Raw genomic sequence first — 12,087 nt, 5'->3', positions numbered from 1 at the left:
GTCACCTCATTAACATAAACTCAAGTATTCTTGACAGGGACTTTTTAGGAGTAACAAAAGAGGCTCCTCTCATCCCTGTAACTCATGAAGTTCCAAGAATTCTAGGAGCTCTGCTCCAGCAACCTGGACAAAAACTGGATATATCTTTATTATTATATTGCAATATTGTACTACTTAATAATGAGAAGTAATTGGAAACATCTCCTGGAAGCAGCCCCTTCCTTTTCCAGAAGAGACTCATCTGTGTTGCCAGTTTATTTCTCCTCTTGCCCCTCTCCTCATTTTTCTTCATCTGTGTGTAACCTGTTCATTGAATGAGCAGGACTCAGTGGTGTATAATTGGAATATTCCTTTATTTATCTCTGCCCTTGCTTGCCACCATGTTATTTTGGTTCTCCCCTCCCCCATTCCTGGTAATAATCTTGGAAAAGTGACTTTTCTAGTCACTTTTGGTATTAGAATATCTAAAGTCTTAGGCATTAAAAAGTTTAGTCCTATCTACTATCAAAACTTCCATCTCTCATTAAATCCTAAGCTGGCTCTTTGACCACCTTTCACCACCTCCATCAAGTTCAGGCGTGATTTACAATTTCATAGAATAGGAGGGAGTAAACTGAACTGAAGTGTGTCATGGCCTGTTTTCATTTTCTCCTTTCTTTACTTCCTTTCCTCCTACTCTCATTATTTGGTTTGATGGATGAGAGCTGACGGGTAGCTGTGGTGCTATCTGTGATTTGTCTTTTAGTTGTTGAATATACAATAGCTGCTGCTTGTGGTTGTGCTTTTGTGGAGTCTTCAGAATGCCCTCATACACTTAATGACCTGATAATGTACTGTTTGCTGACCTGTTTTGCTGACATCCCAGGGTAAGCTCTTTGACTTTCCCCTCATTCTTGCTTCTGGCAGTATATTTCCAGTTGTCTCTGCTGAAGTGGGCAGTGGGAGGGGTGGGGCATGGGAGGTGGGGCGTGAGTGGGGCATGGGGGGAGTGGAGGGTCTGGGTGGGCAAGGTGTGGGAGAGGTGGGCGTGGATGGATAAATGAGGGTGGGAGGGGTGAGGAAATTCTGTTGTGCAGAGGATCCAATCTGTATCCCCTGGACCTTGGAGAAATTCAGCATCTTATTCAGGAATAGAGGACACTAGTGATCATGAGCAGATAGCCCCAGCTTCCATGTTAACTACTATTACTGCTGTTTCCAGGAGGTTGCTCAAACTCAGTGATGCTATCTAACCATCTCATCCTCTGGTGCCCTCTTCTCCTTTTGACTTCAATCTTGATATTGCCTCCAAATGAAAAGAGATATAAGTCTGTCTTACATCCCTATGGATTTATGGATGACAGAAATAATTAGACTGTAATTGTCCCTAATTCACTTCATTCACTTACAGACCTAAGTGAAAATCTCCTTAGTGCAAATTTCCATCTTTTTAAAAGCATGTGCTGGTGCTCAGTCATGCCCAACTCTTTACAGCCTCATGGACTGTGGCCCATCAGGCTCCTCTGTCTATGGAATTTTCCAGGCAAGAATATTGGAGTGGGTTGCCATTTCCTCCTCCAGGGGGTCTTCCCAACCGACGGGTTGAACTTGGCCGTCTATTTTATCTCCTGCATCGGCAAGTGAATTCTTCACCATTGGTGCCACCTGAGAAGCAACTCACATCGTATTTTTGTTCTCAGTCTTGTCCAAGAATCCATCACTCTCCTAGCCCCATTCCTGCAGGATTTGTCCTCTCTTGCTTAAATCATTTTGGAAATTCCCTACATCTATTGACATGGTGACCCCCAATAACTTTGTTTCTGTGATCCACATTTTCAGTGATTCTGAGAGACTTTTCCTATTGATCATGTGAACCTTACCTCCAGTGACCTCACAATGCCATCTCTTATATCTGTGACCTACACTGGGCCCAGGATCTCCTGCTTTTCATGACTATATGATTCTCATTCCTATGAACTCTATCACCCTACTCCAGTGTTCCTAAGATCTTCCTCACTGACCTCAACTCATTGACACTTTGATCCTGACCCCACCTTGATGGCACTTTACTCTCCACTACTATCATAGAAAACCACATTCATATGTTTCCATCTACCCTCATTCCCAGCTCATGTCTAGCCATTTGTTAGGGAACTCTTGACACTGTCTCTGAATTACATTTAGTAATCACGCTCCTTAAATGCCTGAGGAATTGATAAAAAGTTATTTGTTTATACATAAGAATTTTGCCTGAAAATCAAAGTTAATTATAATGCTTGTTAGTTAAAAGTTTTAATGGACTTACTGAACAAAAGTGAAAAGCACTGAACAGATGTTAACATTGCACAGTTATCAAGGACGCAGTGATGTCAGAGACAGGTGCTATATTGTGCATGCGTTCTGTTTTATCACTATTTCAACTTTATTCTATTCGGAGGCTCCTCCAACTCTCAGTGAGACTATTTTTAAAGAACAAAAGGAAAATCCATCTATTCAAGAACATCTGCTTTCTATACAGTTTTTCTGTTTCATGATTTCTTCTGGAGACATGGTCATTTCACTAGAAACGAAGAGTATACTTGGGGCACAAAGATAGCAGAGTGAGCGCTCCTATCTCCCGACTCTGGAGATCCAAGTCCTTTGATTGTTCTTTGTACTGTATGTTTTCATACAGGCTGTGGAGGGATAGAGAGTGTACCCTTAAAGGGAAGCCAATGAATGGCCCTATGTCAGACATGAGTAACTTTTTTCGTTGCATCAGGATTCCTTCAGATCATCAGCTTTGAGAACCTAGCATAAGTCATTGTTTCAGAAGGTATAGGTTTGCAGAACAGAGATTTCCTCCCCTCTCAGGTCCTTCGTTGGCTTCAAAATGTCCTTCATTTTTATTTCTGATCATGACTCTATGGCTCAAATAGTGTGAAAAGTCACAAAGATGCTTGATTGGAGATAAGCATTTTTTTACATTTTAATATTCAGAAACATTTCTTATTGAATTATCACTATGGTTTAGTGACTAAGACATGTCCAACTCTTGTGACCCCATAGACTGTAGCTAGCCAGGCTCCTCTGCCCGTGGGATTCTCCAGGCAAGACTACTGGAGTGGGTTGCTATTTCTTTCTCCAAGGAATCTTCCCAACCCTGGACTTGAACCCGGGTCTCCTGCATTCCCGGCAGACTCTTTACCGACTGAGCTACAAGGGAAGCCCCGATCTGGTTCACAGATCGGGGTTATTTTTTATTCTTATAATAGAATAGCTCTAAATGGCATTATATTTGAGAACTGCAAATCTTGAATTTCCTATGAGTGTTTTTGCATTGAAACATTAATAACTCTTCCTCACAATTTCAGATAGTGAAAAAAAATATACTTAGTAGTGAAAAGAATTTGTAACTTCCAGTCAATAACTGTATATTGATTAAAATATTCATATAGTTATTCTATAGATTTTGTAACAGTCTACAATGATTTTAACTTCCCTCTATGAAAATGACTTTCTTGAAGTTTTATATAACATTGCATATTTAAAAACAAAAACATTCAGAATAGTAATATAAAATATGCAGTTGGTATATTAAATGGACTTTATTCGATTTTATCATGTACTCATATATATCAGTTATCTGTTTTTAAAGAAGAAGGAATTGAGGCAAAGAAAAATAAGGTTCTTACTCAAGAAATCTTTGACTCTTGCTATGATTGATTTAGTTTTAGATGTTTCAATTGAAAAAAATTGATACAAGAAAGGTTTTCATTCTGAGTGGGTGGTATTTTAGGCTTGTTCTGGTAATGTGCCTTCTTTGTTTAGTTACTGGAACTCTTATCTGGTCATTGAGTATTAATTTTTTTTCAAGTCATCAAGCACCTCCTGCTTTGTGATTTTCTTCCAGGCATCAGGAATTTTACCTTCATTGAAAAGTCTTTTGTGATATTTTTCTTCTAGCTTTGATCTGAAGTGACAGACAAACCATTTCCAGTATGGCTGGGTGGATGTGTCTGGGGTGATGCTCCATGTGGCATATTCCCCTCCTGCTTGTCGGTAGGTCTTATATGGGATTCTCCTGCCATCATTCGAAACAAAATTACAGTCACTTGCTACTGCACTAGTACAGAAATTAAGGGTACAATGGTCTGTTTGATGCCATCCCCATCCACCGAGAGCCTGTGGACGATGGAAGGGAGCATTGTGGTCTCCTTCATGGGTAGGGATTGTGTTGGTACAAATTGCTTTACAGAAGGGACACTGTTTCCAGCAGCCACAGAGATGTTCAGAGAGGATTTTCTGGATTTCAGGAATCATTTCTTCTACAAGTCTATGCAAATATTTCTGTTCTACCTTCTTGATTTCAGGATCCAAAGCTTTACTCATGGCCTCTTTGATAAACTCGATATCTTTTATCTCCCGGTGTTCAATGCTTATCAAGTCTTTTCGTGGAAAGACCAAGGTACTCCCCAGGTGATCACAGAACAAATCTAACCACCCAGACACTGTGCTGCTTTTATCTTTAGCTCTTGCTGTAGATGTATGCAGAGCTAAGAGGATGGCATTCTTGATGTCATCTAAACTCATTTGTAGAAAAGTCTTTATTTTTTCACTTCCTGTGTCAGAAAAGTATCTTTTAACATGGTTTTCAATGTAATTCTTAAAAAATGATTCTGGATTATGAAGGTACTGCCAGTAGTCATCAAAATTTTCCTCTTCTGCCAGAGAGATGAGAATGTGTTTCTCTAGGTTAGCTCTGTTTTCATTGAATGCCCGGCAGGTGGTTCGAATGTCCCCAGCAATTTTGAGGGCCATGTTTTTCCTTATGGTGCTGGAGACAGCAGGTGTGAGTTTCTTCCACAGAAAATCAACAAATGTTTTAATTGAAGTTGCTTCTTGACAAGAGATCTTAAAGCTCATGAAGAAATCATCTTTCTTGCTTTGCAGATAGTTTACAGGATCATTTGCCCTCTTGAATGCCTTGTGCATCTCCTTAAACTTCATTGATGCTCTTTGGAATAAGAACCATGATAAGTCTATTTTATATTTTCTTGTAAATGTGTATCTTTTCTGAGTGGTTGCAGACTTCACCTCCTCTTCTATTATTCTCAGGATTTCATGGAAATAAGTTGGATTGTAATCATGCTTTTGCTGAGATATTTTGTTAACAGTTTCATTAACTTTTGAAATAATGCAGTCAGTAGTCATCTTTATGGAGTGTTTATCTTGGGGCTCTATTGTCATTGTAAAGAGTTCCCAATATTTCCTGTTCAACTTAACATGTTTGTCATAGTTGATTTCAAACATTTCTCCAGAATAGTTCTCCAGTATGCTTCTGATGTCTTTTTCCTTTTTGAAATGCTCAAAAAGGATGTCTTCACAATCCACTTCAATTGTAGGCTCTGTGGCTGGAGGGATACTTGAGGACACATCATAGACCCATTTTTCCCAAAGTAGGTTGAATTTCTCATGTAGCTCTTCCTCGCTCAATTCAGTGTCATTCAGTGAAAAAGCCAAATTCTGGCTTTTTTCCAATAATTCCTTTTCATAACCTGACTTTTTGTTATCCAGTTTTTCTTGACTTTTTTTAAAAGGAATAAGTTCTTTGGCTTTTGTTTGGACATCTAAAATTAGTGCCTCTTTAAGGGTTATGAGTTTATTTTCAAAATTTCCTTTCCACTGAACCAGCACATCACTATCTGGGTCTTCATTAAAATATTTTTCCAGTTTTTGCTTGATGGCTTCATATATCTTTGTAACTGGAGCCTCCAGGGTATATGTTTCAAGTGTCTGGATTTTTCCATCCTGAATCTGGTTGATCAGCTGGTCCTGTAATCTCTGCACATGACTCCTTAGCTCCCATGTCCAGGAGTTATACATGCTTTCCAGTTTGCTCATGGCCATGACTTCTTGAGTGTTCCTGAAGCTGAAGATAAAGTTCTCATTCAGTAGGGCTCTCCACAAATCTTGAACTCGGAATTTTACATCTGATATCTTCATGATGCTTCCCCTAGATTCCTGTTGGGCAGTCACAAGAATTCTGCTTTTGAGTTCCTGAACATTGTGGCTGTAGTGAGGATTGGGAGGGGCCATTGGGGGATTGCCATCCCAGAGGTGAGCGAAGTAGTAGACGTGGGTATTGGCATCAAACTTAATGACATCACTAAAGCAGGTTACATCGGAGCACTGCTCTTCCTCAGCTGCTATTGCTGCCATTTTGTCCAACGTCTGCTCTAGCCGCCTTATTCCTTCCATATTTTGGTTTTTAGCTGTAACTTCCCCCACATTCTGATGGACAAAGAGGCAACTGGGAGAGATTTTTACTTGTTTCATTCTCAGAAAAGCTTGGACAACTATTTGTAAAATATCTTGCATTTTAGATGGGTTTTCCCCCATAATATTGATCAGAGTCAAGTTTCCAAGTCCGATGACAAAGGTTGCCAACTCATTGTCATGATTCTGGGACTTGTTGCTGAGTTCTGGGGCTCGAAGTCCCTCTGTGTCCACAACAAGCACAAAGTCAATGCCAAGTTCATCTGTGAATGTCTCCTCCACTTTCAGAAGCTGCATGTAGGCCCCTCGGGTACACCTCCCATCCCTGACAGTGAACTGCAGCCCAAAAAGGGCATTCAGCAGGGTGGACTTCCCTGAACTCTGCAGGCCAAGGACAGAGAGAACGAAGAGCCGCTTGTTTCCAAGTTTCTCGGAAAGCTTGTCAAAAACAGCTGCCACCCACCTTAGGGGCACATATGAAACATCCCCATCCATCAGCTCAATGGGAACACCAGATATCATCAGATCTGCAGCAATGTGGGGAAGGGAGAGAAAGAGGGTATCTTTCATGGGTGAAGCTTCTTCCAGAGCTTCATAGATCTGGCCCGCTTCTCTGAGAATGTGCTCAATTCCCAAGGTACACTCATTAATCTTTCTGGAAATAGCTTCTATCTCTTTTTGCCAGTCTTTCAGAGAGCTACTCTTTGTGGCCTCTTGCTTTTGTTTTTGAACCAATGCCTTTTTCTTCTCCTTTAGATTTTCCAAGTGTCCTGCATTCAGGTTGTCCAAAGCTACATTCAGCCACTGGAGGAAGTAGAGTTTGGTGTGAGTTTCTGAATGATTGTGGAGAATTTTAAGGACAGAACGCATTAAAGCATTGAGAGGAAAGGCTTTTCTGAACTGTTTCCGTCTTATCATTTGTTTTTCTGCCTCAGTCTCACTTTTGTGTTGTTCAGTGCTGTGATTCCTCTTTTCTCTCAGATGATAGAGTGCTTTGTCCTTTTTACACCAAAGCTGCCACAGTTTTCCCTGAAGAGGTAGTAAGTTTTCCTTGACCTGAGGTATTTCCGTTTCTCTCAATAGGGTCATTAGAGCCTCTGCCTTTTCTTTGGCTTCCTTGCAATCTCTCTGGTCTTCATCAATAAGCATTCCTTGCTTGTGAGCAATTTGGGCACAGTGCTCCAAGCTGAGTGCAGTCTTAGAGAGCTCCAGCAAACGTCTGATTGTAGTTGTGAGCTCCCCTATTAATTCTGCCTCATTTCTGTTCCTGATCCCAATTCTCACTCTTGAGCTAGATTTATTGACTGTGATTTTTCCTTTATCATCAAGCAAAAAGATTAAAGGTTTTGATGACTGACACATGTCATGGACTATTTTTCGGTTTCCTTTATTGTCATCAGAAGTTGACATGAGGACCACAATTATGGAGGAGACTTCCTGCAAAAAGGTGAGTTGCTTCTCATATTCCTTTGCATCTCCATGAAGATTGGTAAAGGTCAAGCAGTTGTCAAATCTGTCCTGCTCATCCCCCCCAGGACAGAACCAGGCGACTTCCACCACTCCTCCCATCAAGAGACAGTCTCTGCTGCTGCCTTTGCAATGTCGGTGAAAAAAGATATCATGTTTGCGTTCACTGAGAAGACAGTTCATGATCTGCGATTTGGAAGCAGAGAAGCCAGTTCCAACTCTAATAAAAGACACAATGGGGGCAGAGAAACAACACATCTGTTGATTCTTGTAATTGTCCTTCTCTTTTAGTGATTTCCCTACTTGCTGCCAGCTCCTTCGAATCTGACTGAGAGACCAGAGAGAGAATTCAATTTGAGCATTGCAAGGATTAGGTATGAGAAGGGGGAGGGCAAACTGACAAATGGAAAGTTTGTCCAAAATATATTGTCTGGCAAAATCATCTGCACAGTGAAGAATTGCCATCTGAATATCCATAGGGTGAACATAGGGTCTGACATTAGTGGCTGCTGAAGGCTTAGTAGGATGAGCACTTTCTTCAAGTGTATCCTCATATGGATCAAAAGCCTCCTTTTCTTGATTTGAGGTGCTTGAATAGACTTGGTTCTCTGTGTATTCTTCATGTTTGATGATCAGGTATCTCAGCCCATAATCCAGCGTCAATAGCTTCTGTAGGAAATAGAAGGGAAGTTCTCTTTCAGAGCAGGGCTGGGTGTTGTACACAGAAGTCTTGTGGATCAGTTGGAAGTTAGCTCTGCTCATTTTTCTTGGGTAGTAATGTTCTAGGCCTAGACGCTGGAGTAAATCTTGGAAGCCTCCATTTTCTATGACATCTTCCTTTTTATTTTCATTATTGTGTGGTTCATGGCGCTCTTTCTTTTCATGGAAGACACTTTGCAATTGTTTTCTCACCTCCTCCACTTCCAATGAAGAGACAGGGGCCTCGTAATTCCCATAAATGAGCAGTCTCAAGTCTTTTTCTAGGTTTTCCCAATCATGATCTCCAGCTTTGGTGAGGACATATACAACTTCTTTGGTCAAAGATCGTCCCATGTGATGTTTGATCAATGCCAAGCGTTGTGTTTTCTCCTCTGGAGAAACAGCTTTGATGCCTGCTGTTGCTGTCAGACCTGTGAGCACCAGGAATGCCTGAGCCCTGCAGTTGGAAATATTTTTGAACTCTTGGTATTTATTTTGTGCAGTTTGTATTTTATCCAATAGAAAGTCTAACTCATCATGCCCCAGGAGATGCTGAAATATATTGTGAACCACATGATATCCTGCACCAGATGCTATCAAAAGTAGCAAGATGTGTGTGTCTATCTTCCCTGTTTCTTGGAGGTATTTCAAGAAGCACCCAAGAGACAAGCTGACCTCATAAGTCAGCTTTCTTTGAGCTTCTTCCACCAAGTCTGTGGATTCAGAGTTGACCTTTACTTCCCTAAGGTCATTCTGTGTTTTTTTAAGTATTTCAATTAACTCAGAAAATTGAGTGATGTGGATATTGTCTTCCTTTGGTTCTGATTGAAATATCCACTGCATAATGGATTGAGCCTGAGGAAAGTTTGTTACTGTATAAATGTGAGGATCCAAAAGACGGCTCAACTGAGATTTAATAAATTTAGTTTCATAAATGGATGCTGTTTTGCAAAAGTTGACCATGTTTACCAGAAAATTCTGCAGACCCCTGTCTTTAAGGCATATATTTGTCCAAGTGGTATAACTTTCAGTTATTTGACTCAATCTTTGCATGAAATTTATCAGCCTTTTAAGCTGTTCTTCAGGATGAAAAACTTTCCAGGATTTCACATCCTCTAGGAAAATCCTAGCCTCCTTCTCAATACTCAGTAATTCTCCCTCCTGGATCTGGGCAGTGAGTTCACTCAGAATAGTATAGTTGTCTTTCAGGCAGTTAGCTAATTTATGAGGATCCTTAAAATCACTTCTGTGGCTAGAGAGAACAATGTCCCAAACAGGTACCAGCTGAAATCCACGGTCAATGACACACCAAGTTTTGTTATTGGCAACTAGACCAGCTTTCCAGTCAAAAAAGTCATTTGCTTCTGGTGGGCCACCTGTCTGGGCCACAGATAACTGGACTTTGGTTTGGAGATTTTGGAAGGTTGTTTTCTGAGATGCTTTTTTTGAGTGAGAGTCTGATATATCCAGACCTGTTTCAATGTTCATGCTAAAGCTACTGTAACCGCCCCTTACGCAAATATCCAGCATCTCTGATGCTTGCTGTTTCACTTCTGCCAGCTGTTCTTGTTGGAAACCCTCTGAAATGGCTTTCCACCAGTAGATTCCTCCTAGGTGCAAAGGGCCCTGGTTAGCATGAGACCCAAACCTCTGGAAGAAGGCTTCAGCCTTATGCCTCAGCAAGCGTAGTTTGTCTGGGTCTTCTGACTGACCCAAAAGGTCTTCAGTGTATTTTAATTCCTGGAGAGCAGCATTGGAAAGTTGGAGCTGGTCAATGGGAAAGTGGAAGGAGGCCAGTGGGATATAGCTGAACTTGGTTGAGCAGAAATAAGAGTGTGTAGAATGTGACTGTTGTGTTTTTTTGGATTCTGAATGCATGCTCTGATCCATACCAGCTTTCAGGCTAATTCCCCAACCTCCACCCTTTGCTAAGGCAGTTACACTGAAGCCCAGCTTTTCTAACATCTGAGTGAATGTGGATTCTTCTTGAGAAGATGTAAATTCCTTTGTCTCCAACCGTGTACCCTGCTCAGGGCCACGGAGTACAAACTCCCTGGGGACGCAGAGTAGCTCCTCTTTCTTCTCTATAATACACCTTTGGTCACTGGTTTTGTAAATTCCCTGAAGGGCTAGTCCTCCAGATGCGTATCTCACCAGTTCTCTATCTGGGAGACTTTTCCTGTGAGACAGCGCTCCCTTTATGTTAAGTTGTCTCTGCATGTCTTCCATGACTTCTCTTAGGGCTTCTCAGGAGCTGGACAGAACTCTTTGGGGATCTCCGTTGCCTGCCTCAGCTACACTTTTTCCATTCTGCCTCATTCTATCACTGCCTCCCTTCTGACAGCGTCTCTTTTAATTTCTGCAGTGCCCATTCTGCCTTCTTCTACCTTTTCTTTACTGATTCCACATGAGGCTCCTATAACTCTGAAAGAGTATTTGAGTATGACTGGTTAAGCAGTTTCTCCAGGGGCCTTTTCTCCCATGAATGTTGCACCTGGCATTTCAGTTTCCGGAGGTCTTTTTCTTCTAGATATTGTAAGGCATGGTAGAAGTCACATCCAGCTGTTCCTGCTGCTTTGACAACTAGTATTCAACTGCCAGTCCTACTTCTCTGAGCATCTCTTGGAGATCTTGCCCATTTTTCCTCTGAGCAGGGGTTCATTGGGCATAGACTCTGCTGTGTACATGGCTGTGTGAAGATAAGACACTTAGTTAGCCTGTGGCATGTTAATATGCAGAATTCTCTGATTTTTTGCAGAAATCTGTTGCTTTTTACACTAATACACTTCATACACTAATAATGAAGTATCAGAAAAAGAAATTCAGGCAATAATCCCATTTATGATCACACTATAAAGAATAAAATACCAGGGAATAAACTTAACCAAGAAGGCGAAAGACCTATACTCTGAAAACTATGAACACTGATGAAGGATTTTGAAAATGATGAAAAAGAGTAGAAAACATTCTGTGTTCCTTGATTAGAAGAATTAATATTGTTAGAAATGTCCATACTATCCAAAGCAATCTATAGATTTAATGCAATCACTATCAAAATACCCAGGACACTTTCACAAAAGTACAGCAATATGATTCTAAAAATTTTTTTGGAACCACAAAAGGCTCAACTGCCAAAGCTGACTGGAGAAAAAAAATAGCCAGATGTATCATGGTCCCTATTCAGACTATACTACAAAGCTACATTAATCAAAACAGCATGATATTGGCATAAAAGCAAACACAGACCAATGGAACAGAATAGAGAGCCCAGAAATAAACCTACACATTCATGGTCAATAATCTATGACAAAAGAGGTGAAAAAACAATGGAAAAAAGATAATTCCAATAAGTGGTTCTGGGAAAACTGGATAGCTACATTAAAAGAATATTAGGAAAAAATAGGCAAAGAATAAATAGATGTTTCTCTAGAGAAGACATACAAGTGACCAACAGGCACATGAAAAGTCTCTCAACATTGTTAATTCTTAGGGAAATGCAAATCAAAACCATAATGAGTTATCACCTCAAACCACTCATAATGGCCATCAACATATAGTCTACAAATAATAAGTGCTAGGAGAGTGTGGAGAAAAGGGAACCCTTGTGTAACCCTTGTGTTGCTGAGAATTTAAGTTGGTCAGCTACTATGGAAAAGATTGTAGTTTCCTCAAAAATGAAAAGTA

At 40.6% G+C, this 12,087-nt stretch overlaps 1 protein-coding gene across 1 annotated transcript; it reads right to left on the bottom strand.

Moving 5' to 3' along the window:
- Window positions 1-3,819: 3,819 nt before the first annotated feature.
- Window positions 3,820-11,063, bottom strand: LOC128060858 (interferon-induced very large GTPase 1-like). Its single transcript, XM_052653223.1, has one exon. The coding sequence runs from the start codon at window positions 10,630-10,632 to the stop codon at window positions 3,820-3,822; it is 6,813 nt and encodes a 2,270-aa protein (XP_052509183.1). The 5' UTR covers window positions 10,633-11,063.
- Window positions 11,064-12,087: the final 1,024 nt, after the last annotated feature.

This window comes from Budorcas taxicolor, chromosome 15 (assembly GCF_023091745.1).
Source record: "Budorcas taxicolor isolate Tak-1 chromosome 15, Takin1.1, whole genome shotgun sequence".
NCBI lineage: Eukaryota > Metazoa > Chordata > Mammalia > Artiodactyla > Bovidae > Budorcas > Budorcas taxicolor.
The sequence above is the reverse complement of the archived record's forward strand: the minus strand, read 5'-3'. Positions and strand labels throughout refer to the sequence as shown.

Bases quoted from the DNA above. Each gene is read 5' to 3' on its own strand.
- LOC128060858 (XM_052653223.1), bottom strand. From the start codon at position 10,632: ATGGAAGACATGCAGAGACAACTTAACATAAAGGGAGCGCTGTCTCAC.